We start from the raw sequence: 27,468 nt of genomic DNA on the forward strand, positions 1-27,468 counted from the left end.
TGATCTGTGGTATCAAACTTCATTTCAGACACAAGTATCCTTTTTTGTATTGCAATTTTCATCAATGTCAGCCCATATTTTGTTCAACACAAGTAAAGAAATGCATGGCGTTTTTGTTGTGGTCTAGTCAAAAGAGTGTTGTGACAACTCTCTCCACATTTAAGTCTATTCTATGAAAGTCCCTTCATCTCTGCACTAATACTACAACACACTTTCATTTTACTCTGCTGAATGTTTCAATTCTCACATGCCTGAAACCCAAGCATGTTAATGCTTCAAGGACACAGGGATGCACATTGGCTCCAGATCAAATAAACCTAGGAAGTCAACGAGGGAGGGCAGTGTGCCAATCAACCTGTGTGTGGCTTTTAGGCAGTTTTCCACATCCACCTAGGTAAATATTGGGCTTACTCTCACATCCGTCTCAGATACACCAGAGCTTGTAGTACCTTTAAAATGCTTTTGGAAGTGGTGACCCCCCACCGCAATAATGGTTGTTTGTCTGCAAAATGGGAAAGGTACCAAATTTTCCCAACCAGGCAAGTGGCTGGATATAGAGGATAGGATATGAAAGAAAACATATTCAAAGCCGTTGCCTCCCTCCGTTTTTTTTTTTTTTTTTTTTTACCTCTGTAGTATATAAACTTCCCTTTACTCTTAAATTAACTATGCTTCTAAGTCTCAAGATTTATTCCATCAACTATCTCTTCTTTTATTCAAATTGTGTCAGAAAGCTCTTTACTCCACAATTTGATTCAATACCTGTTCATTAGTAACTCAACCTACCCATCTAATCTTCAGCATCATACTGTAACAATACATTTCAAAAGCTTCAAACCCCTTCTTGCCCAAACTGTCTATCATCCAAGTTTCACTTTCATGTAAGGCTAAATTCCAAACAATACTTTAATTTATATCAGATGTCAACAGATTTCTTTCTCAGAAATGCTTTGCTGGGGGGTGGGGGTGGGGGGGAGGAGGAGGAGGATTGGGTAAGGGGATGGCTGATAGTTGTGATTGCTACAAGGGAGGCAGCAGGGGCACGGGACAAGAACGCAACATGGCCCCAACACTGGTGAATTTGTTCATTACACAATGGTGAAATGCAATGATTTGGAGGATGGGATTGGGAGAGAATGACAAAAGTGAGGAAGAGGAGATAATAGAAAGAGGATGTAGGTGGAGGGCAAGATAAGTAAGGGACTTGGGGTAGGGTGGAGGTGGGTGTGGAGTATGTGGCTTTGTTCCTGTAATTCTCCAGACCTCAATTTTCGCTAGTTGCCTCCCCCAAGCCCACCAATCTCAAACAACTGAACTCTATCTGGTGAAAACCAACACTTTCAATATATAGCACAGACAGCACAGAAAAATTAACAGTTCAAAACAGTACAAGTATTAGGAGTATGAAATAAGAAACTAATTAAGGAGAATGACAGAAGATGGCTTGTAATGTAAATGGAAATGAAATAAAAGCATAGGCATTCTGTCAAGATGTGTTAGGAAAAGGAGGCACAATACAGAGTTGTGCAAAGCAGATCTACATCCAATAAAAAAATCTACGTAGCATTTAGTATTGTAGTTGTTAGCAAAAAAAGAGGAGACACATTAACATCATACCTTTCTCTTCACTTGTTAACCCTGTAACTGAACTTAAATTCTCAAGCAAAGTCCGCAACTTCATTACTCTGTCGGCTCTTACATAGAGATTCTGCCGCAGGGGATTAACGATTTCTTCCCTCAAAACTCGCTGCACTTCATCATACTGTTTGATATCATTCTCTGTTGGAGGTCTGAACAACAGACTGTCAAAGGCGCTGGAAAAAAAATTCAGACATGATCTAGTGTATTACGGAATAAATAAGCGTGCGAAGTAACCAAGTTAAATAGTGAAGAAATTCATACCTGGTAAAAGTAAACATACTGAAAAGAGTAGCATCTAAGTAGCACGAATTATGATGACCCTGGATGCCCCTGAACTTGCCACAAAATGACTCTGTATCGCCCTTCCACCTTAGTGGTGGGACAACTCCAGGGATAACAGGGCAATCAATCTGACCAAAGCCTGTAACACATACATCACTTTATAAAATTCCAGCAACACAAATGAGAACAGACACAATACTGTGCATGGAAATGTAACACACAATTGCCCAACACATAATGGGTGTGGTCTTCATGGATCTCACAGCAGGGTACGATACTGTCCATCATCGGTTACTCCACGCAAATTTAAACAATATGATCAAGAACGCCCACATCAGACTAATCAGCACCCTCCTCCAAAACAGCAGGTTTTTTGTTGAATTTCAAGGATACCACAGTCACTGGAGAGTTCAGAAAAATGGTCTACCTCAGGGAAGTGTCTTGGCTCCACTTCTCTTCACCAATCATACCAATGACCAACTATTGACCTCGGGCGCAAGGAGATTCTTATATGCAGATGACCTAGCCCTTGCTACGAAGAGTTCATGCTTTGAAACAGTGGAAAGAAACTTGACAACTGCAATTAGAACACTGTCAAACTACAATATTCAGAACCAATTCAGATCAAACCCTTCGAAGACACAAGTGTGTGCCTTTCAATTAAGGAACAGGGAAGTTAATCGTGAGCTACATATTGGTCAGGCATCCAACTCTAGCATCATCACACCCCTAAATACTTGGGAGTCACTCTCGACAGAACTTTGACTTTCGAAACTCACTGCAAGAACACCAAAATGAAAATCTCCACTCGAACAAACCTAATTCGCAAACTATCTGGGACACAGTGGGGCTCACATCCACAAACTATTCGCTCTTCTGCTATGGCACTGTGCTTTTCTACGCCAAATACGATTCCCCAGTCTGGTATAGGTCATCTCATGCCAGACAAGTAGACATTGCTCTCAATGAAACCTGCAGGTTGATCAAAGATTGCTAAGATCTATTCCAACTGATAGGCTCTACTACCTGACTGGAATAGTGCCACCATGGGTACGCAGAGCAGTGCTGCCAACAAGGAGAGACTGAAAGTGAAACATAACAGCACCGATCCACTGCACAGACATAATCCACCACAGCAATGGCTGAGCTCCTGAAAGAGCTTCCCAAGGACATCCGAGAAGCTCACCATTTCACCAGAGAAGGTAAGGCTGGAGTTATGGAAGAAGACGATGCCTCACCTGCACGGATGGATGCCAGAAGCTGATCAACCACCACCTGGGCACAATGAAAGGTGGCTGGTGTGGAAATCATTAAACAGATTACGATCAGGAGTTGGACGATCCAGAGACAACCTCAAGAGATTGGGCTTCATAACAGAAGATATGTCCTGTGATTGTGGACAAGGACAAACCACAAGCCACATGCTTCAGTGCCCTTTGTGCCCTACATCCTGCACCAAGATTTATCTCATATGGCTACCGTAAATTTGTGTTTCTGACTCGAGAATAAAAAATTGCTCATTTAACTGTTAAAACAAAACTCATATGATGCTGTTATAAAACACTGCTCCTTCTTTTAAGTTCAAATGGCTTTGAGCACTATGCGACTTAAACTTCTGAAATCATCAGTCGCCTAGAACTTAGAACTAATTAAACCTAACTAACCTAAGGACATCACACACATCCATGCCCGAGGCAGGATTTGAACCTGCAACCGTAGTGTTTTACTCAAGTGATACATAGTTGCTTTATTCATAAATGGTATTTTTCAAATGCAGTTGCAGATGAACAGGAAGATTGTATCTTCCTAGGTGTCCAAAAGGCATTTGACTTTGTACCACAAGGTAGACTACTAATAAAAATACAAACATATCCAGTGCCTTTGCTGACCAGTGACTGCTTCAAAGAAGATTTGACTAATAGAAGCCAGTATGTTGTACTGGACAGTGAATGTTTAGCAGAAATAAGTGTAACAATGGGTGTGCCCCAATGTATTGTAACAGGACTTCCAATATCCTCAACACATACAAGTGATTTACCAGGTATGATCAGCAACATTTTGCATTTTCAAGTTTTTCACTGTGTTGCTGTTACTGTAGCAGATATTGAAGCAATTTATCCTAAATTAACTTTATTTTTGAGTTTGTTAACAACTATATATAACATCACAGGGTATTAGGAAACTATTAATTTTTAATAAAGGTTTTTCAATTGCCGTAACAGAAATCTCATTTTGGGTTATTTGCTTCAATTCTTATTGGGAACTAGTAGTTTTTAGCTCAACAGATTGAAAGATAGTCAGCAGGATTAACTAAAGAATTTTTTCACCGTCCTGGAATACATTGCACCAGCCACAATGGAGGCCCGCTGTGAATGTTGTTCTTGAACATCGGATGAGTTAGTTTATGTTCTTAAGCAGCTGGAAATTGCCATGACTACAAAACGCTTGGCAGATACTGCAAATTGGTGTATTGGAAGAGCTCCCAAGAGTCATGTACTTGTGGCACCAAAGATAACTCAACTACTATTCTCTCCTGTGGATATGTCTCCTCTGCAGAAAGTACTTGTCCACTTGACTGTGACTGGAATGTCAATGGTAGATCTACATGTCCTGTAGAAGGTAGATGGGGACCAGGGAGGACTCAGGATGTTATACCAATCCCCCTAACTTACAAGTTTGAGGTGCTGTCTTTCACTGAAAGTGAAACTGAGCCCTGGAATTCACTGCACCAAATTTGGGAAACCTGTTTTGTCCTTGTAATCCATTGAGGACAGTGGGATAGCAACTAGACATTAAGTACTTGAATAATGAAAATTGAAACCAGCAGCTGTATTGCAATTCAAACGTTTATTCGAAACATGCTACCAATTTCATCGTGAAAAAGCATAATCTTAGTTGTCGTCTGACCATTGATGGGCTTGTTACGGAATCCAGTTGATTCTGGCCTCGCTACACTCGACTTTATTGGATGCACATGCTGTCATTACATGCTTACTAGGTTGTACTGTTTCCATTTGAAGACTTCGTAGCCCTTTGTCATTGTGGTTTGTACGTTCACGGTAGATTACACTTGAAGCCTGAAAATGAGACATTCTTGCATAGAAACTGGTAGTAGGTTTTGAATAAACGACGTTTGGAGTACAATATAGTTGTCTGTTTCGATTTTCACTATTCAAGAGCTTTGGCCTATGTCAAGAGGAGGCATACACAAAAGGATAGAGATGTAATAATTTTCGGCAGTTCAACTGTATGGCCTATAATGGTACCCATTAGGGAAATGGCAGCAAGGGACAGGGAAGAACACCAGGTGCACTCATTAGCTTTTCATGTAAAGAAAAGACAGCACATTTGTTTATATATGTGGGGTGTTTACTTCATCAATGGTGTTCGAGTAGAGAAGGTTTCAGAATAGTGTTACCAAGAATGTCACAACAAACAACACACTATGGTCTTTAACAGCACTTCTCACCTATAGGCGAAACTCCAAACCTAATGTAATTATGTTTGTACTTACTTTCCTTTACACCCAGTTCACTTTTGTTAGGTTGACACACATCCCTATAAGCAGAATGACCTATTGACACGACACTAACTTTTGATTTTGTTAAACCCTGTTTTCCTTCCAAACTTCCACTTTTCAACCAATTATTCATTTTAATATGAACGGAAACAATTCTGATCTACAACTGACAACTTACTGAATTTGCCATAAGGGCAGAAGAAGTAGGCTGTTGAAAACCGAAGGCTTGCCTGCCATGTAACCATACATTAGTGGGATCATGGTACTGTTGTTAGTATTGTTAGAGCACAAAGAAGCTGGAAGACTAAATTTACATTGTAACAAAATCAAATGCATTCCTAGTGTTGTTACACAATTGTAAATCAGGCATTTGTGGTAAATATTAATTTATTGTTGTAATAACATGATAAATTCCCTATGTTACACTATGTAACAAGGAACATTTTTTTATTAACAGCAGAATCTATGGAAACAGTAATAGGCGTAACCCTGAAACCTACCATTATGGGGAGAGGGGGAAAAAAAAAAAAAAAAGAGAGTTCTGGTGAACCCGAACCCCCTGGGGGTTTGCAAACCAAGTTAGGAAATGACAGTACAGTCAATAAGTTTTATGGCATCAGATATATAATAAATTTGTAGAATAGTTCTGAGAGTACTATTTCAGCTGTACTTGAGATCTTACACACTTTCATAACCACATTTTATATCAAAGCTATAAAAAGTAAGTCAGTAATGTTGTAAATCCCTAAATTCCAATTAATTTTTTCTCATTCCAATGCCTTACATTTAAGTACCTACTTGAATTTAACTTTGAAGTATTATACACCTTTTTCTAAAGTACCATATCATTCAGCTGTATCACAGTATTTGACACATTCATTTACCTTGTTAACTACTCCGTATTTGTTTTCATCTGATTTAAGAGAATCAAAACCTTATTCACCTATAAAACGTGTATGAATTTGAATCTAAGTGAATAGCAATGAGTGTATGTGAAAAAATGGACAGCAACAATAACATAAGTGTTATTCTTTGAAAAACAAAACGGGGGGGGGGGGGGGGGGGGGGGGGGGGGCCGAAAACAAATGTTCCAGGTGATCAATTTCATCCAAGTAGCATTCTAACACGAGACTGTAGTACAATCTTCATCAGTTTTGAAATTGTGAATTTTTATTTATCCTACAATAACTCACCTGTAAACCAAAGTACTGTGTGTTCTGAGAAAAGCTGTCTGAGGATCAATGTATAAGTTTAAAACTAGTAACAGTGTATTTACAATTAATAAACCAAACCCAAAATGTGGCTGACTTTCTCCACACTATCAACTATCTGTATCACCAGATTCTACTGCTTCTTAAAGTTGAAACCAAGTTTTGCTACTGTCAACATTAAGTATCGCAACATAGAATGTGATGCTACACATAGGTTATCAGAATCATACTCATTGCCTTAGTCAAACATTGAGTTCAGAGGCCTCAATAACAAATTCAATGAACAGGTAGTACAAGCCATTCAGTGTGACTAGCTGGATATGGAAAGGAAGTTGTCGTAACTGACCATCTATAGACGAGGTGACACAAATATTAAGAAATGGATGTATTGCATACAAATAAAATTGTTCCAAGTACACATTTTAACTGACACGTCAATTACCTTTTCCATCATCAACTCCAAAGATTGATTCTACAAGAAGCCACATCACTGATATGCCTCCTAGGAAGTATACTCCATATTTGTAACATGTTGGTCCCCCATACCATAGGGGCCGAGTGGTCTTCCCTCCCCCCTTCCTACCTCCCCAGACCAATAGTCATTTGTCCATGAAGAAATATGTTATTGTTTTCAATGCTACAAGAACATTTTCTATTTTAAGTGTCATTATCAGCAGTACTGAGAGCAGCACCTAAAGAGATGAAGGGACGTACTGTCTAGCCTTTCCGTTTCAGTGATTTCAAGAATTTCCTGAAATGTTGAATGAACTTAACAACAGAACTTACTTTTTATTCTCGAGTCAACTGACACATGTGGTTCCTGAAACCTCCCATCTTTCTGACAACTATTCAGTGGCACAAACATAGCCTTTCCTGGTCTACACTGAAAGTATCTGCGGCCATTGAAACTTCCATCTGAATAACCAACATGGTCTTCTTCCTGTAACACATGATGACAAAATCCCAGTTAACACTACCAATGTCTTCACTTTGAAACAAATTCACAAACAATAACATAGTCAAGATAAAAGTACGAACACTTCAAAAAGGTTTGCAAATTTAACACTTGTAAACTCAATCCAGTTAAAGGCTCCATATACATTTTATGATAAATTAATACAAATTTGTTATCACTTGGTTTACATGTTGGCTGCTGGTGAAAAAAATGAGCAAACCTTTCTCAAAATCAGTGTTAAATGGTTCCTGCAATTTTTGTCACCTCATTTGTAGTTTGTCTGCATCTCATAAAAAAGGCATATTTTTTGGTGAAAAAAATGAGACCTTTGAGGTATCACCAGTTTGGTATAGGGAGCAAAAAGTTCTGCTCAAACATGAACTTAACAGCTCATCATTAACAAGCAGTCCCCTGCTTGTTTATTTCTACACACTCAAAAATTTAGTTAATTTTTTTTTAACTGCATCAGTAGCAGTTCCAGTCTCTTTGTAGGTTGCCCACTTTTGGTCACTGTTATCCGTGGCCTGTTTACTCATATAACGCTATTAATAAGAGAAGGCTGAGTGATGCAAAATGTGAACAGCTGTATAACGTAAATTAATCAGAACAGATAATGAACTATCTAAAAGTGAGAATTTAGGTGTTGACAAATATGAATACAATGAAGATAATAATGGTGTAATGGCAGTAATGTGAAAAAACGAGATGCTGAGTGAAATTTCTACAAAACAAGAACAAAATGGAACTTTTATTATTTAAAGGCCATATCTACCGCTGACAAGAAAATACCACAAACAAAGCCATGTGGAGTTAGCTATAGACAGAAGAAATGGGGAGGAATTTCACTACTACTGTCCACAGTCCAATTCGTGAAAACGGCCAGCTCTCTGTATAGAAGAATTTTTTTAATGTCATTTGTGACACATCTAAACCTCCAAAACTATTTTATTCGCATTACCTTTTGCATTCACTTTCAAGTTATTTTTTCACAAGGTGAAGAAAGAGATTCTGTCCCACCACACTAAAACAATTTTCTCTCTTTGTCACCCACGACCTCTAAATAACACATATTTGCTAGGAGCGTTTATGTTCCTAGCCTATATAGAAACATGTTTCCTGCAAGTTAATCTATGTATGAAACCAGCAGTCAGATTGTCAGTTTGCAGTTAATATCTCAAAAATAAAGAGCGAAACTCATTAGAGACAGAGAGAGGGAGAAAATGTGCACAAGCCACAAGAAGATGACAACAACATGTTGGAAGAAACGCAAATTCTCTGCATATCCATTCTTCAGGTCAACAAATAAGGAGACTAGTAAGTAAGAGTACTTGACAACAGGGTATACAACCAATAGAAAATGCATGTTTAATGACAACAGCAGAAGAAATGGGTGTTTTACCGCGACATGAACAAAGGAAAAAAAACAACAACACCAAAAACTGTAAGTAACATGCTAAATAACCCAATATCTACCCATTTTCAGTCAGAAACGCATAACCAACGTAGAATAAAAAATGTTCTGTTGTTTGCAGATGACAAGCTGTAAATTACACTACTGGCCATTAAAATTGCTACACCATGAAGATGACATGCTACAGACGCAAAATTTAACCGACAGGAAGAAGATGCTGTGATATGCAAATGTTTAGCTTTTCAGAGCATTCACACAAGGTTGGCACCGGTGGCGACACCCACAACATGCTGACATGAGGAAAGTTTCCAACCGATTTCCCATACACAAACAGCAGATGACCGGCGTTGCCTGATGAAACGTTGTTGTGATGCCTCGTGTAAGGAGGAGAAACGCATACCATCACGTTTCTGACTTTGATAAAGGTTGGATTGTAGCCCATCGCAATTGCGGTTTAGCGTATTACGACATTGTTGCTCGCGTTGGTCGAGATCTATTGATGTTAGCAGAATATGTAATTGGTGGGTTCAAGAGGGTAATACGGAACGCCGTGCTGGATCCCAATGGCCTCGTATCACTAGCGGTCAAGATGACAGGCATCTTATCCGCATGGCTGAAATGGATCGTGCAGCCACGTCTCGATCCCTGAGTCACCAGATGGGGATGTTTGCAAGACAACAACCATCTGCACGAACAGCTCAACGACGTTTGCAGCAGCATGGACTATCAGCTCGGATACCATGGCTGCGGTTACCCTTGACACTGCATCACAGACAGGAACGCCTGCGATGGTGTACTCAACGACGAACCTGGGTGCACGAATGGCAAAACGTTATTTTTTCGGATGAATCCAGGTTCCGTTTACAGCAGCATGATGGACGCATCCATGTTTGGCGACATCTCTGTGAACGCACATTGGAAGCGTGTATTCGTCATCACCATACTGGCGTATCACCTGGCGTGATGGTATGGGGTGCCATTGGTTACATGTCAGATCACCTCTTGTTCGCATTGACGGCACTTTGAACAGGGGACGTTACATTTCAGATGTGTTACGACCCGTGGTTCTACCCTTCATTCGATCCCTGCGAAACACTACATTTCAGCAGGATAATGCACGACCGCATGTTGCAGGTCCTGTACGGGCCTTTCTGGATACAGAAAATGTTCGACTGCTGCCCTGGCCAGCACATTCTCCAGTTCTCTCACCAACTGAAAACATCTGGTCAGTGGTGGCTGAGCAACTGGCTCGTCACAATACACCAGTCACTACTCTTGATAAACTGCGGTATCGTGTTGAAGCTGCATGGGCAGCAGTATCTGCACACGCCATCCAAGCTCTGTTTGACTCAATGCCCAGGCGTATCAAGGCTGTTATTACAGCCAGAGGTGGTGGTTCTGGGTACTGATATCTCAGAATCTATGCACCCAAATTGTGTGAAAAGGTAATTACATGTCAGTTCTAGTATAATATATTTGTCCAATGAATACCCGATTATCATTTGCATTTCTTCTTGGTGTAGCAATTTTAATGGCCACTAGCGTACATAGTAGATCTCAAGCTACCAGCATAAAAAATCAATACCTTCATATAAACAAATGCACACATCAACTCTATTTTGACATTTATCATCAAACAAGAACCTTTATACATATCATAAATGAACAATATAGAATGCCTCAACTCACTGATACATATATCTCAGTTCTCTGCTGTAAGGAAAACTGACATATAACATTGGACAGTAATCGTCCATTTTCCAAATATAAAAATTTTGTACAAAAAGTTTCTTTAGAGGTTAACATATAACAACTTCGCAGAATGAAAATAAACAAATAAACCCACTAAAGCTAGCACAAAATTGCTGAAACTTGTCTGGGTGAAAACAAAACTTCACACACATTAACCATGAGCACAACCATGGAAGATGAACTAGACTGTGACAAACAGACCAGCTTAGTATTTTTTTTTTTTTTTTTTTTTTTTTTTTTTTTTTTTTTTTTTTTTTTTTTTTTTTTTTTAAATCACAACAAACACAACTAAGAGTGGCCACAATGACATTTTGCACTGGTCCTTCTGAATGGGAGCGAATCACTGTTGTGCAACTGCAAAACATCATTCAACACTAAACTGTATCTAACATCTCCGCAGAGATAAAGCTATTAGAAAATAAAAACTCTACCTGTGCACCAATATTTCAAATGCAACACATTTCTGAAAAAGCAGTTCAGGCCTGTCTCAACAGCCAGATAAGAAAAGCAGTTCAGGCCTGCCTCAACAGCCAGAGAAGAAGACTGTGTACGATTTCATTTTCTTGTTTGCAACAGTTTTAATTTGTAAGGAATTGCATTTACCTTCAGCTGCAAGTACTTCAGCAATGAGTAATGATTAAATGAACATGCACAAAAATAATGTATCTTGCTTCTTCACGACCTAAATACATAAATTGTTCTGAAAAATAATTAACTTTGTGGGAACTACCACTAATTAAATATCAATATGCTCCACATTTTTTTTCACTTATATTGGATTTTTATGGATGTGCTTTTAATTTTCCAGCTTCTTTGTAGGTAAAGGAACATTTTTCTTTTAATTACCTAATGTGACATGAGTAACAATTGCTTTTAGATGATAGCTAAACTATAGGCATGATCATCATTAGTTTAAAAAAATTTTATGTGGAAACAATTCATAAAAATTAAAAATTGGACGACACTCAATATTTATGTGGAAAACTTCCATGGTTATATAATATAGAAATTTAACAATCTCGACCACAGTGCTCAGTAACACATTCCAGATAATTAAAATCTATAATAAAAATTCAATAATAGCCTCCTACCATTCCATTTGTGGGGCATTTAAAATGGGTATTCATTAATTTCCATTAACATAAATTTTCACCTGAAGCAAATGTGTGTAACAAATTTCTTTTTAGATGGACGATGAATAGATCTCTTATTCATTTTATTTCTGTTACTTATTTAATGCCTCCGGGAGTAGAACTGTTTCTTCCAATAGTTAATTCCTTCAGGGATGATCAGGTAAACCACTCAGATACTATTTGATGGAGATGTCATGCATTTTCATAGGCTAATTCCAAGTATCTCATGAACATCTTTAAGAAATTCTCTACTTGCTGCAAATTTACACTGCCATTTTGATCTTTGTTTCTGATTTAAAAGACAAAGTTATATCACCAAGGCTCGGTGAAAAGTGTAACTAATAATAATTGATAACACATAGAGTAAAAATTCTAATGTAACTGGACAGATAAAAAAATCTACTCATCACACGTAAAAAAAAAAAAAGTTTACATATGCACAATTTCAGTGCTGGTGGCTCCTTCTGGTAGAAGGGTGAAGGAAAAGGACTGGAGAGGTTTCGGAAAAAGGCAGAGTTCGGAGAAGTCACCCAGTACGCCAGAACATTATTGGGGACTGCACTGGACGAGATTTGAAAACATGAGAGCCACAGATAAGGAGATGGGTGAGAAGGAGCACAGGGTCTGACAAAGATATTGTGGTGATTAGGAGAGCAACGAAAAGCTATTCTAGATGTGGTGGGCAAGATCTCAGACAGAATGGACGTCACCGCAGGGCATTACTTTAGGAAGTCATGGCCTCATGAAAGTAGCTGATTAATACGTTCAAGACCAAGACAATACCGAACAAAAAGTAGTGTGCTCCGAACTTCTTGTTTTGGAGGGATCAACAGTACCAGGATTGCATGTGATGGACCAGGAAACCTGCTTTTGAACTAGGCTGGTGGGTCATTACACAGGTTTGGAATCAGATAGGCACTGACTGAGGAAATGATCAGTATAGAGGGAGGCGGTATCAACGGTGTGTTGAGGGAGTGAGACGGGCACGGATTTCAGACAATCTAGGAAATGGTTGTTGATTTTAATACAGGAGAGAAGTCTTTCTATTAAGGGTTGCAGGTGTTGATCAACTACAGCAGATATACATCCGGCGGGTGCTTTGAAACCAGTAATTATAGGATGGCTAGGATGACAAGGTTTGTGGATTTTAGGAAGAAGGTAAAAGGAAGAAGTGCATGGTTTGAGTTGGGTAAGAAGTTCTACGGACTGAGGTGTCAGTCCTTGTGAGGGCCCTGAGGTTTTAAAAAAGGACCCCTGTGACTGTTCCCATGGTAAGACTTGCCCTAAGCACCCTCCAATCACATATACTATCAAACAGAGAGACAACTGTGAAATGACACGTCATATACTAGCTTTTATGTAAACACTGTTATCAGTCAGGATGAATTGGCATAGGCAGAGGGTTTATACCAGCAACACACAATATCCTGTTGCAGAGCATGCTCTACAACATGACAGCCGTGACCTCAGTGCCTGTTTCATCATGCATACCATCTGGATTCTTCACGAAGACACCAGTCTCTCAGATCTCCGCAATGGGAACTAGTGCTACAACATGTTCTGGGTTCCCACAACCCACCCGGCCTTCATTTACCCGGCCTTCATTTACATTAATTTCTTCCATCTCAGCATTTCTTCACAGTGCCTACTCCTTTCTCCACCACATTTTAGTTTTCTACATCTTTCATTTTCTGACCTGTTTATTTTTTGCTGCCGCCCCCCCCCCCTTTTACATACAATGCACTTAGCTTTTTTTTTTAGCAGTAATCTCTGTCTTGCATATTACCCTGTCTTTCACCTGTAACATCTCAGGTTTTCAAATCTTGTCCAGTGCAGTCCCCCAACAACCAGTCTTTCCTTCTTGTCCCATCCGGTAAGTCTCCCCCGATCTGGGGTTCTGGGTGACTTTTCCAAACTCTACTCCTGTTCTTAAACCTCTCCAGTTCTTTTCAGTCACCCCTCTTCCTTCCCCTTCAACCCTTCTGCCATAAGAAGAAGCCACTGGCTCTGAGAGCTTGCATGTGCAAAAAAATTTTCTACATGTGTGTTCCCTTGCCGCCACTTGGTCAGTGGATTTTTTATCTATACAATTACATTATACTGTCAAAAACAGGTTACTTCTGTTACAGTAAAAAATGTGTGTGATTAATGCTTCTGGTTCTCAATTTTAAAAACATACCATTTCAATGCCAGCAATTTTTCTTCTTTTCTTATCCTCAGCTACAGTACCAATCCATCGAATAACACCATAATGAGGCTTCAATTTAACTCTCACTTCCACAACTGATCCAACTTCTAGATCAGTTGGTACTACAGACTGCTCAGAGTCATCAAGGAAAGCAGTTACATCATTTGTAGGACTAAATCTTCTTGGCAAGATATGGTCAGGAAAATCTGTGTAACAGAAAAACTTATATAAATTTCAGTTCTTATGAGAACTTACGAAGGATGATCTGCACAATTTTCACACCCCGAATGTACTCAATAGATGTACAAAGTTGTACTGTTGGTACGACTATAAAATAAGATCAATAATACAGCTCACTAAAAATGCAGAAATAATCTGAACTTTAGTGAAAAAATTCTGATTGTACTGTAACCATTCCTTTCTATCTCTTATACTCATGTTTCATAACATACCACTGTAATTTACATCATCACGAAGCTGATGATAACGATAGAAAAGGGGTTGGTACCAAAATTACAGTTCACACTTCCTTAGAATGCAATCACTAACAGCTGCAATACTGAATGTGACTCAAATCACCTTGGTGCCATCATAAATTATGCTATGAGTTTCAATAACAAAATATCTTGAAAAAGTAAAAGCTTCATCTACATTAAAATTGTTGACAATTCTCTATTTCTATCAGACAGAAAACTGCTCACTGTTAATCAAATATCATCACATACATGTGAAGCAAATGAAACCACCAACCAAATAAAATGTGTTAACCTACATTACTGTTACAAAGAACAATAAATTATGTCTTCCACTGTCAGGTAATTACAACTGAATTGAAAGTAATAGACGCAAAGAGAATATACATCGTTTAGTACAACAACCTGACATCTAGCACAAATAGAAACACATTGATTTCGATAGAAATTTCTGCAGTTATATAATATATGTCATGTAGCTAATAACGGAACATATTAATGTTAATATAATACACCACCTTCATTAGGTATTGTTTCCTTTCATATCTTGTAACTAAAACTTGGCAATTGTTGAAACAAATATCAGTTCGCTTAACAACAGCTTTTCACCAGCACACAGATACTATCATGTTCTTCCTTTTCCACAAATTAACTGGTTGTCACATTAGCCCTAGTCCAAACTACAATAAATATGCACAAAAAGGTAAATGTACATTAACAAATCATTGTATATAATTTTCATTCATTGCAGAAGGAATGGTCTAAATCTCAAGAGGGAGAAACCGATAATCAAATTGTCTGGAAGACATACTTTACACGAATGGATGCAAAAAAAGTATCTTTATCTCAGTACATGAAATGTTATACCAGTATTCTTTTTGTGCAGCATTTCCATTTGTTGAAAATAATCATTCTCATTTCGAAACACATGGGCATCTTACCTCTCACAGGCATGTTTTTCTAAATTTGTAAAACAACCAGCTTTAGGTACTATTACATTTTTGATCACTCATATTTCAAATTTATCAATATTCATTCTTTACTGTATTTATATGTCATTATCCCAGCAATACTAAACGGTACTAATTAAGTATGGATGACACAGTGAGTAGTATCACATGGAAGACCCCAAGTTGCACATGAACAACTCAAGCTAAAATGATACACTTCTCAATTCGTTAGTTTTACAGAGATCATCACTCAATGTCTCTTCAGATGCACCAATGAACTATAAAAGGACATGGCAGAATACGTGAAAGCATTTTAACTCCAGCTAAAAAACAAGTTTTTGAAGTATGGATAACAAGATCCAAGGCCAAATGAATTACCATATAAAAATTAGTCCAAGCAAGCTACTACATGCTAGAAATTGAGAAATCATTTACAAAAACAACATATATTGATACTGTAAACCATAGCATTGATACACAGCACAAAATGATAGTTACAGAGTTTAGCAACATTGACAATTTTTAATGAATTTCTGACAAACAGTACAACTGTCTTTCAAATGATATGTAGCAATTTACACTTGTGATAAGATGCTATGGAATATGTTTAACAGTTTAGTGAAAGTATATTACTAAAGTGCAAATATGTACAAGGTTGCCATAAATAATAAAATGTTATTAACAAAAACTTTCTATCACTTGGCATTCTGCTGCAAATTCCCATGAGTAACTGCCATTTTCCAGTGAATGCTTCTTTGCCCAAATCACACAAACCAAAATAATGACATAATATATTAGATAGGTATAAAGAACTGGCAAACTAAGTTTTGACTACAGAACTTCTTGAGTAACACAGAAACCCAAAAAAATAAAACAATAGGTAAATTCCCCCAAAAGGAAAGAAGTAGCACAGATCAATCAGTACAAGATCAAATGAGGATTAAGATAGACACTCTTTCTCTCTCTCTATTTATTTATTTATTTATTTTTTTATGAAAATTCTAAGACTTCCATTTCCACAAGTTATTTTGGAGAGTATATAAATGTAACCAAATTAAAATGTTTATGTTTCTAACTATCTGGTAAATGGGTTACTGCAAAAAATGAACATTATTGAAGAAAAATATGTTAGTGAAGATATATCACTAATGCATAAAATTATTATTGTCGATGCTCACATTACTGATATTACCTTGAGGATAAGTATATTCCCACAGGTGCTCCAGAATGATATAGAATGTAGAAACATGCATCATTTAAAAAGAAATATATTTATGATGTTTAGGCTTTCACTAAACACAAAATAAAACAATATCACTAATTAATATCCCACAGCCAAAAAATCAGTTTCTATGATAACAGAGCCCACATATCTATTAACTATATGTTACCTTTTAGGAAAGCAAAGCATATACTACTACAACAAATTATGTGGAAAATTTTCCACAACACAAGTTAAACATTACCATGAGTTTAAATGCAGAGCAGTAACAGAGTTGCACATGCAAACTTCACTGCTAATACCACTTTCCAGCTTATATTGTGGTAACAGTCACTGTCACTAGCAAGGTGTGTTTAGGACTACGGGCCTGACCTGCTGAGGTTATTTTGAAACACTTGGTCTAAATTTAGAGATGTAACGTGCAGCCAGCAAGGCACTATTTCAGAATGACATCCTGCAGTTCAGAGCATGCTTTGCACAAAATTTTGCACTCTCTGCACCAATATAACTGAATTAAGAATAAGACAAATGCTTACAAGCTGATAACCTCTTATGTGTTTTGTTGACAATCTCATTCATTAGCTTCTGAAATGCATGGTCTAAAGCTTGAAAGTTGGTAGCTTTAAGCTGAAAGAAAGATTAAAATCAAAGGCTCAAGAGAAGAGTGTCAGTCAAAAGTATATTTGCTTCTGTGTGTCAGATAGGTAGAAAATGTTAAGAGGGAAACGGGTTGGAAGTATAAAATAAAACCTAATGCACTGAGATATAGAGTATGCCAACATCATAAATACACAAATTATGCAACAATTTCCTGTAGTTAGAACTGTATTGCCATTTTATTCCAGATTAATTATGATCTTAAATATTTGTCCTAGATTTTTTTTTATATTTCTATGTCCCTGAAATATGTAGTACTACATAAAAGCTCTACACTGAATGTAAAAAATGATCTCTCAGATTCCGAGATGTCAATGCAGTGTGTAGTACTATACATCAGCTCTCTTCTGAATGTAAAAAATTATATCTCAGATTCAAAGACTCTGATTTAGCTTACCAAGTAAGATTATTTGCTTTCGTTCTCTAGTGGTTCATTAAATTAGATGAAATAATGTGACAAACACATCTGGAGTCATCAACATGATGCTTTAAATCACAAATTATGATCAGAAACATTACACTAGTCAACAGCCATTTTGCATCTGGGATGTGATACATCAACTAGTGTGTATTTTGGTATGTAGAATCTGAATATACCTTTCAAAATGTTCTGGCACATACCATTTTTGAGTTTTCAAAGTTTTTTTTTATTTTTCGTATTCAGTATTTCGCTTTCTGCTGTTCTTCTGTTTTGATGTTTAATTGTTTGTTTTTTATTTGCAAAGGAGAGATACAAGCAATGCATTTCCATCGGTACCTTTGGCATATGCAGTAGACATGAAAGAAACTTATGAAACCATGGCTTTGCTACTAGAGGCAATCAAATATAAGGATCATGAATGGCAGCTTTGCTGTGATTTAAAAGTTGTTACACTCCTTACAGGTTTACAGGCTAGATTCACGAAATACTTCTGCTTTTTTTTTTGCATTTGGGGACACCAAGAACCACTATACAATCAAGGAATGGCCTATAAGGAAGTCATATGTTCCTGGAAACATAAATGTGAACAATACCCCATTGGTTGAGCCCGATAAAATCATTTTGCCTCCCCTTCATATCTAAAGAAGGCGAGGCCTTCAATCACTTAAAAGAAAAGTTTCCAAAATTAAGTAAGGCAAAGCTGAAAGGGGTATATTTGTTGGACCACAAACAGGAAAATTACTGAAATTTCCAACCTTTGATACCAAACTCACAGGTATCCAATTAGCTGCTTGGTCTTGTTTTACAGCAATTGTGAAGGGTGTTTTGGGCAACAGAAAAGAAAAGCTATGTTACCATTGTGAATGATTTGTTGGACAACTATAAGAACATGGGATGCAGAATTTCACTTAAAATTCACTTTTTACATTCTCACTTTGATTTCATTTCAGAAAATTTGGGAGCCGTAAGCGATGAGAATGGTGACCGCTTTCACTAAGACATTCTTACCATGGAACACAATTATTAAGACCATTGGAACCCTTCAATGATGGGCGACTACTGCTGGGATCTTGTTAGGGAAAGTGATGAAACGGCAAACAAAAGAAGAGCGCCGTCATCGTATTTTTCAAAAACCAGAGACGATTAACGGTGAAATAGCTTCTGAACTAATTTGGACCTTTTATTGGCATCATGCCCATATATACATACAAAATAGTATTGATTTCAAATGTTCTGAATGTGTACTTTTGTTTGACTTAATTGTGACAATTTCCTCTGTTACCATTTTTTTATTCTGCTGTGTATCTAGGAAATGTGATCTCATAGAGAAAAACTGATTTTGCCAGTGTATTCAGCACCCCAAAAATTAGGCAAATCCACCCATTCACAAACCAGATGCAGAAAAAAATTTTAAATTTGTTAACTAGTGTTATTCACCTTTCATAGACTGGTGACTTCAATGACTGATGATTGCTTTGGTAATAATTTTTAGAACACAATAAGCAACCCAACTTAAGTTATGATAAAATTATAGACGTTTAGGTGAGCGAATTGATATTTTCAGTCATATCACTGAACTGTGCTTTAAATGATAACCTAAACCTCAAGGTATAAGAGTGTTTGCTTTTTCTCTCTCTCGATTATCTATTAGTGTGTGGTTCACTTCTGAATAAATTTTACTACTTACATTACAAATACAGTTGCTCTATAAATCGAAAGCACAATAACATGTACATTCTATAGAATGAATTTATTTAGTTAACCTGCTTTCACCTTACAAGATAAACTCTGTAAGCTGGTTAACTAAATAAATTAATTCTGTAAATATATAAAATATTTTGCTTTTCAGTTATAATTATGTTGCCTTACCAAGATTTGACAGAAGAATCAGTTAAAAGTTACTGTTTGTCAATGATAATTTGATGAAACTGGTGCTGTCAAAAGTGGAGAAAATTTGCTCTAGTTGAAAGTTTCACAAATGAATCACATATTCTCTAACATTTTCTATTTTCAATTTGTTCATAACCTATGATATGTGTTAACTGATTTCAGCTGTAGCAGCTCATTATCAACAATGAAATAAATGTATTAATAACTTGTCTGCATCAACACAAAAGTAGTAGTGAAGTTCCTCATTTGAAAACTGTGTTGGTATTAAAGGTGAGAACTCTTAACTTCAAGACTGATTCCTGAAGTTTCAAAATTGTGGCAGAATAGCCAACAAGAATCAAAACTACAGTTATAGGAATACCTTAAACAGCAACAATAGCATGTGTAAAGTTAGTCAATCAATGACAACAACCAATTATGGTGCTCCAACCTCCATGCTCCAACTACTCATTCATTGATTCAGTTTCCAATACTTACTGAAGTGAAAGGTAGCTCTTACCACCATTTTTTTTTTTAATCTGTACTCCCAGGTAATTAATTACAGTATATCTGAGTTACAGTGTGGTTACTTGTTACCTTTGAATACGGAAGTTTATTAATTATTCAGAAACTAAAACCTTCTAGTCGACTCCAGTGGTATTCGACACAGACATTTGCACCCCATTATCAAACTATTTCAGTCTTGATAAAATAGAGACACAATGGGTGGCCTTCAGGAGGTGAAATTCTTAATATCTATATCTTACATCCCACTGTAACAGTTCTTAGGATTTCTTCTCGTTCCATTCACGTATGAAGCGCGGGAAGAATGACTGTCTGAGTGCCTCTGTGACTGCAACAATTATTGTAATCTTATCCCCACGATCCGTGTGCGAGTGTTACGTAAGTGGTTATAGTATACCCCTAGAGCAATCATTTAAAGTCAGTTCTTGAAACTTCGTTAACAGACTTTCTCGGGATAGTTTAAGTCTGTCTTCAAAAGTCTACCACTTCAGTTCTGTCATTATCTATGTGACCCTCTCCTACGGATTAAACAAACCTGTGACCATTCTTGCTGCCCTTCTTTGTACAAGTTAAGTATCCACTGTCAGTCATATCTGATAAAAGTTCCACACACTTGGGCAATATTCTAGGATGGGTCGCATGGGTGATTCCTAAGCAATCTCTTTTGGAGACTGATGGCATTTCCCCAGTATATATAAACTGAAGTCTGCCACCTGCTTCACCCACAACTGAACCTATGTGCTCAATCAATTTTATATCCCTACAAATTCTGTCTCTCCCCCCCCCCCCCCCCCCCCCCCCGTCTTGTGAAGTGCAAAATTATACATTTCTCTACATTTGGAGCAAGATGCCAATCTCTGCACCATGTTGGAATCATATCAAGATCTCACTGAATATTTATGCAGCTTCTCTCAGATTGTACTCCATTATAGATAACTGAATCATCTGCAAAAAGCCTGATTTTAATATTAATACTGTCTGCTAGGTCATTAATATACAAGGTGAACAGCAGGTGTCCCAACACACTTCCCTGGGGCACACCAACAATTACTTCTACATCTGTCGACGACTCTCCATCCAAGATAGTATGCTCTGTCCTCCCTGTCAAAAAATCCTAAACACAGTCACAAATTTCACTTGATAACCCATATGATCGTACTTTTGACAATAAGCACAGATGTTGTACTGCATCAAATGCTTTTTGGTTGCCTTGATCCAAAGCTTTCAGTATGTCATGTGAGAAAAGTGCAAGCTGGTTTTACATGATCAATGTTTTCGAAAATCATGCTAGTTGGCATGGAGGAGGTCATTCTTTTTGAGCTCAGAATATGTTCCAAGATTCTATGACAAATCGATGTCAAGGATGTCGGATGGTTGTTTTATGGACTACTTCTACTACCCTTCTTGTAGACGGGTGTGACCTGTGCCTTTTTCCAAGAACTGGGCAGTTTTTTGTCTGAGGAATCTACAACAGATTACAGTAAGAAGAAGGGCTAACTCAGCCACAAATTCAGTATATAATCTGATAGGGATTCCATTGGGGGCTGGCACTTTGTTCAATTTTAAAGAATTCAGCTGTTTCTCAACACCATTGACACTAATACTTATTTCATTCTTCTTTTCATTGGTACAAGGATTAAATTGGGGCTTTTCACCTGGGTTCTCCATTGTAAAGGAACTTCTGAAAACGGAGTTAAGCATTTTAACTTTTGCTTTGCTACCCTCCATTTCAGTTCCTGTCTCATTCGCTAGGGACTGGACACTAACTTTGGTGTGACACTAGCAGCCTTTACATACAACCAGAATTTCTTTGGATTTTGTGAAATGTCACTTGACAATATTCTGCTATGGTAGTAACTGAAGGCTTCACACATTGCTCTCTTGGCAGCTGAAGAAGTTTCATTCTATAGACCGACATTTTGTTTTGCACCTATTATGCAGTAATCTCTGTTTCTTTAGTAGTTTCTTTACAGTGATTATATACCATGGAGGTTTCCTACCATTATGAACTGTACTACTAGATACATATCTATCCAGTGCGTGGTCATCTATTCTTTTAGATTTGTGCCAGAGTTTCTCTACAAGCTCCTGACCTCTGCTGAATGTTTCAAGTTCTTCATACAGATAAAACACTACCGATTTTTTATCAAGTCTGCCGAACATATACATCTTTCTGCTTGTTTTAGTTGTCCTTTCTACTTTCATAATCATTGTTGGCACGACTGCATCAAGGTCACTGATACCAGTTTCGATGTGAACACCCTCAGAGAAGTCAGGTCTATTTGTTGCCATTAGATCCAATATATTTCCATCATGAGTGGGGTTCCTAACTATTTATTCTAGGCAGTTTTCAGAGAATGCATTTAGTAAAGTTTCACAGGATTTCTTATCACGCACACCACTAACAAAATTGTAATTTTCCCAATCTCTACTGATGATTACAGTATGACTGGGGAACTTAATGTAGAAGTGAACTGAGGTTTTCTCTGAAGTTTCGATTACATCAGGGGATGAGTCAGGTGGGTGACAGAAGGATCCAATTATTTTACGCCCACCCCTGTTACTGAGTCTTGTCCAAACAATCTCACATACAGATTCAATTTCTACCTCGGGGGATTTGAGCTGCTTGTCTACTTCAACTAATACACCATCTCCATTTCCCCATTTGCCTATCCTTTCGATATACACTTAAATTTTCACCAAAAATCTCACTGCTATCAATTCAACCAGCTTTCTGTACTTAGTATTATCTGAGCTTCACTGCTTTTCATTAGTGCTTCCAACTGTTGCACTTTGTTACGAATGCTTTGGCAGTTTACCATTAGGATTTTAATACTCTCACCTGTAGGAGACATTTCTTTCGATCTTACACTGATACTTCTGGTTTTCCTGCAGGCGTACTGTTCAAAGTGAAGGGATGGTCACTAATGCCCTAAGATGATACAGACATTGTGCTTTGCCTAAACCTGAACAATGAGGCTTTTAAAGTGGTCTAATTACAGGATATGCTCGGTACCACAACAGCTTAAAAAATTAGGAATACAAGTGAACATGAAGTAGGTGAAGTTCATTCTCGTAAGTGTGACTTAAGGCATGATTTTCAATGATATCCTTGTCATCACAAAACTCAAGTCACAAGAATGGTACAGTCTTATTCTGCCAACAATGACTCTTAAACAGAAGCTCATTTCCACCACATCTGTGTCAAAAAGTACCTGGCATAGTTCCAATGCCTATCCAGAAAATGGCAGCGTTACTTCTTATGCATCATTTGTAGGACATCCTTCAACAGGACAAATTCCAGTGATTACCAGTTATAAGAAAGCTAACATAATCTAAAGTTGTTAGTCATTGTGAATCCTGTGATCCAGATTCCAGAAGCAGAAAAATTGATGGTTTAGATTTTCAGAAGGAAAGCATTTCACAAAAATATACTTGAAAGTTACCTATTTGGAACTATCTGTTTAATGAGGACTGAAAAGGAGCAATGGTTTAAATTCATCTTTCAAGCTCTATAAATGTACTTATATGATTTTGGAAATAGTATGACAAAATTTTTTCAGCCCTATTTAGAACAATCAGCTTAAAATGCTTCTGGGGGTGTCTATTATTTAGGAGACATAACCTAAACTTCCCGAGGAAAGTCACACGAGACATCTAAAGAGAGAACTTTGCATGCTGGAGAAAAATGGTCTCTAGTGTTATTTACAGAAATATACCTTCTTTCCTACCAATAGCTGAATACCTGAACCACGTAATAAATTAAGAGTCTAAAACCAGGCCAACAGCACTTCAAAGCAAACAGTCAAACTCACTGCTCCAACATTCTCAAGGACTTGGAATCATTCCTCAGCAAAGTAAATTAATATGAGGTTGCTGCACAAGTTCATAACATTTTTGTTTTGCATGTTGGTAATCCAGTTGCTGGGGGTTTATTTATCAATTGTCGTTTTTTATTCATAGTTCACTGCTGCTATTTGAGTTTACGGAGCATTATATTGTCTTTTGGAGATAGCAAGTGGAGCTGTGGATGGCAAAAATGAAGTGCCAAGTGGAAAAATTACTGACATTTTTCTGCTTTGAATTCAGTAGAGAGTGACAGCCCTAGAGGAACCCAGAAAAATTTGCACCATTCAGGGAATAGTGCCATTGGACAGATCATGGCAAGAAAATGGTTTTCTCATTTTAGGGAGGATCATATTGCCATTAGTGACTCACCACATTAAGGAAGACCTTCGAGATTTGATGAAGATCATTTAAACATATTAATCCACAATTATCCATGTCAATGTACTCTAGAACTGGCAAATTTGAATAACTGTGATCATTCCACCATTGTACGACTTTTTGCATGCAGTGGGGAAGATTCAAAACTCTAGTGTATGCGTACCACATGCTCTACGCCAAAATCGCAAAAACCAGCAGGTGGCCATATGTGCATCTCTGCTCATTCGTCATCAAATGGCTCATGAACAACACCAACCATTCCTATCCCGCATCATTACTGGTGATGAAAAATGGTGTCTTTATGCTAATGTAAGGAAAAAGGAATGATTAAGCTCAAACAGAGCAGAAGCTCCCCATAGAAAGCCTTATGCTAAAAAAAAAGGCCACCAGTGATGGTGTGGTGCACTACGGGTTGCTTCCACGAGCTCTAAACATCACTGTTGACATTTATACATTTATTGTCAACAACCGAGAAGTCTTGCAGATGCAATCCACAAACAACCAGGAAGACTGCATGAAGTGATGCTATTCCACAATAACGCCCACCCACATCCTGCTAGACTGACAAAAAACACTGCAGAGGAATTGGGTTGGGAAGTCACTCTGCACCAACCATATTCATCTGATTTTGAACCCTCAGATATTCATCTTTTCAGCTCTCTATCGAACAATCACCAAGGAACTCCCTTTCTGTATGAAAATGCGCTCTGAACATGACTCTTGAGTTCTTCACCTCAAAACCACACGATTTGCATAGTCACAGGATAGAAAAGTTACCCCAGTGTTAGCAGACTGTTGTACGTGACAGAGGAGAATCTATATTGATGACTGAAGTCTCTGTTATGTGTATCAATTGTGTGTATTAAACTTATGGTAATATGCTATAAACTTATGCACCAACCTAATATAATAAAATTTATACCATATGTAGGTCATTATCTGTTGGTCATTAATAGATGGAAGTGGCTAATTTTTTGGAATCTTAAGATATTCAAAAAATATTTCTTACAATAAAAAATTATATTAAATTAGTCTCTTGCCTCACTACTTTCAATCACAATAAAAATTTAGTTTTGGCTACTGAAGCAACTCAACACAGTACACGATCAGTCACCTCCCACAAAACAAGCACAGTTCATAGCAAACATCTGCAAATCATTCAGAAATTTTTTTGATGGCACAAGTAAATTATTGCAAATAGAAAATAAAATGCCGGCCATAACTTATGGCATGCAAAGTTTCACTTGCTCTTATACAGAACAAAATTACATCTTATACCAACACAAATTTCCCATATCAAGAATCCAGCCAATGCCACTCATCAGCACAGCAGTCCGACAATGATTCTATTTCAACTGGCCCATGTGTCTAGATGTACATTGAAAAAGCATTCTGTTTTTAGATAGATCAATGTCAACAGTATACTTAGGAGGAATTCAAGTTCACTTTAAAAGAAGTAGCGGTCACCACCACCACGGACTCAGTACTCAGGTGAGCCATCTTTTGAGTCTCATTTCATGTTACACATCCCATGTGCTCCTTCATCGCCTCCATGTGTTATAATGTGCCCTGCTACTATCCATGGATCACTTGCATACCGTGGATTAATAAGAGGTCTTCCAACCATAGGTTCTCCAACAGCCTCATTAGGCACATTGGGAAATGACATAGATGGAAGAGTTTAGCCTGGTTAAACATTTACCAGCGTTGCACAGACACTCAACACCGAGAAAACTACCCATCTCTGTCACAACTAGAAACAAAACCACTGTCACCGTATCAACTGACTTTGTGATAGCCATAAGAGAGAATGCACATCAACTACACAAGACCACACACTGTCTCAATGTGGCTGTTAATGGAGGATACTCTGTCATACTTTCAATATATGGACAGCATGATGTTCAACACAGTAAATCACAATTGGTCTGTACGGCACACCATTCCAAGAAGAGCCTCTACTTATCAGTGCTATACCTTCCCTACATGTCACCCACTCATTATCACAGCCTCTGGACAACAAAGATCCACAGAAGTGAACTTCTGTGCTGTTAAAATACGCAGTAGGTGACAGTGACCCATCATTAGAACACTGTTGCTCCCAGTACTCTGGCAACTGTGGTATTTCCCCAAACAGAGGCACAGTACACCTGAAAAGCCCAAGCCACTGCACAGCTTCTGAGACAGGAGTGTTCTGTGTGATGTGTCAATCCTGCAAACAACTGTCATGTAAACACCCAGTACAAGATCTGACAATGCCCTGTTAACAAGACAAACCTCTATTGGTTCCAGATCCAACAGAATAGGAGGAATATCTCCAGGAGGGGGAAGGGGTACAAAAACAATACATAAATTACTAAAACAGGTTGTTCCTGTTATTCTTACTGACATGAGGTGCAGCCCAATGATCTGATAAAAAATTATCCACGCTAAGATGCTACCTAAAATAGTAGAAACGAATTTTAAGAAATAAGACATCACTAAATAACTGCAGCTGAAGACTAGATGGTAACTATAAAATGTAAAATTAACTTCACTTCAGAAATTTGTTAAAATTGCAGAGAGATTGAAAGGCTGACCAGCATTTACTCTCAGGTGCCAAAATTTCCAGTACTGTTAAGAAACAATACTCCTAACTTTTGGAACCAAGTTCTTTCCTTGGGATGCCTCTGACACCTCACCCTTCATCTTTTTCTATTCTCATCCTCACTACAGTGGGTCCCTCTCGTCCTTGGGTCTGAGTGACCTGTCCTTTCTTTCTAACCTTTCCCAACCTACCCTTCTCTACGCCCTGAGGAAAGGACTATTGGTTCAGACTGTTAAAAAGTGAATAACTTCTATTTTTATATGAGCCTATTTGCAGTATTACACAGTTCGCCTCCTGAAGTTAAATGCTGGCCACCAATTGTGGCCCATAATTTATTAGTTTCCTCAACTTAATTTTTGACACAATTAATCATCACAGGAAGACTGAAAGCATTAGTTGTTATTACATGCTGATACAAAAGCCTCAACTACTGCCTCATCACAA

The 27,468-nt window shown here is 37.7% G+C and overlaps 1 protein-coding gene across 4 annotated transcripts in view; it reads right to left on the reverse strand.

The window, feature by feature from the left end:
- LOC124615480 overlaps nucleotides 1–27,468 on the reverse strand; it is a 107,437-nt gene that overhangs the window by 40,284 nt on the left and 39,685 nt on the right. For 3 of the 4 annotated variants that reach the window (XM_047143407.1, XM_047143404.1, XM_047143408.1), the window contains exons 6-9: nucleotides 14,085–14,299; nucleotides 7,441–7,594; nucleotides 1,903–2,062; nucleotides 1,618–1,814 (exon numbers count right to left, since the gene is read on the reverse strand). In XM_047143407.1, the coding sequence (XP_046999363.1) occupies nucleotides 1,618–1,814; nucleotides 1,903–2,062; nucleotides 7,441–7,594; nucleotides 14,085–14,299 (726 nt within the window). The remainder of the gene's footprint in view (nucleotides 1–1,617; nucleotides 1,815–1,902; nucleotides 2,063–7,440; nucleotides 7,595–14,084; nucleotides 14,300–27,468) is intronic. The other variant, XM_047143405.1, reaches the window with a different exon arrangement.

Source organism: Schistocerca americana, chromosome 5 (genome assembly GCF_021461395.2).
Source record: "Schistocerca americana isolate TAMUIC-IGC-003095 chromosome 5, iqSchAmer2.1, whole genome shotgun sequence".
NCBI lineage: Eukaryota > Metazoa > Arthropoda > Insecta > Orthoptera > Acrididae > Schistocerca > Schistocerca americana.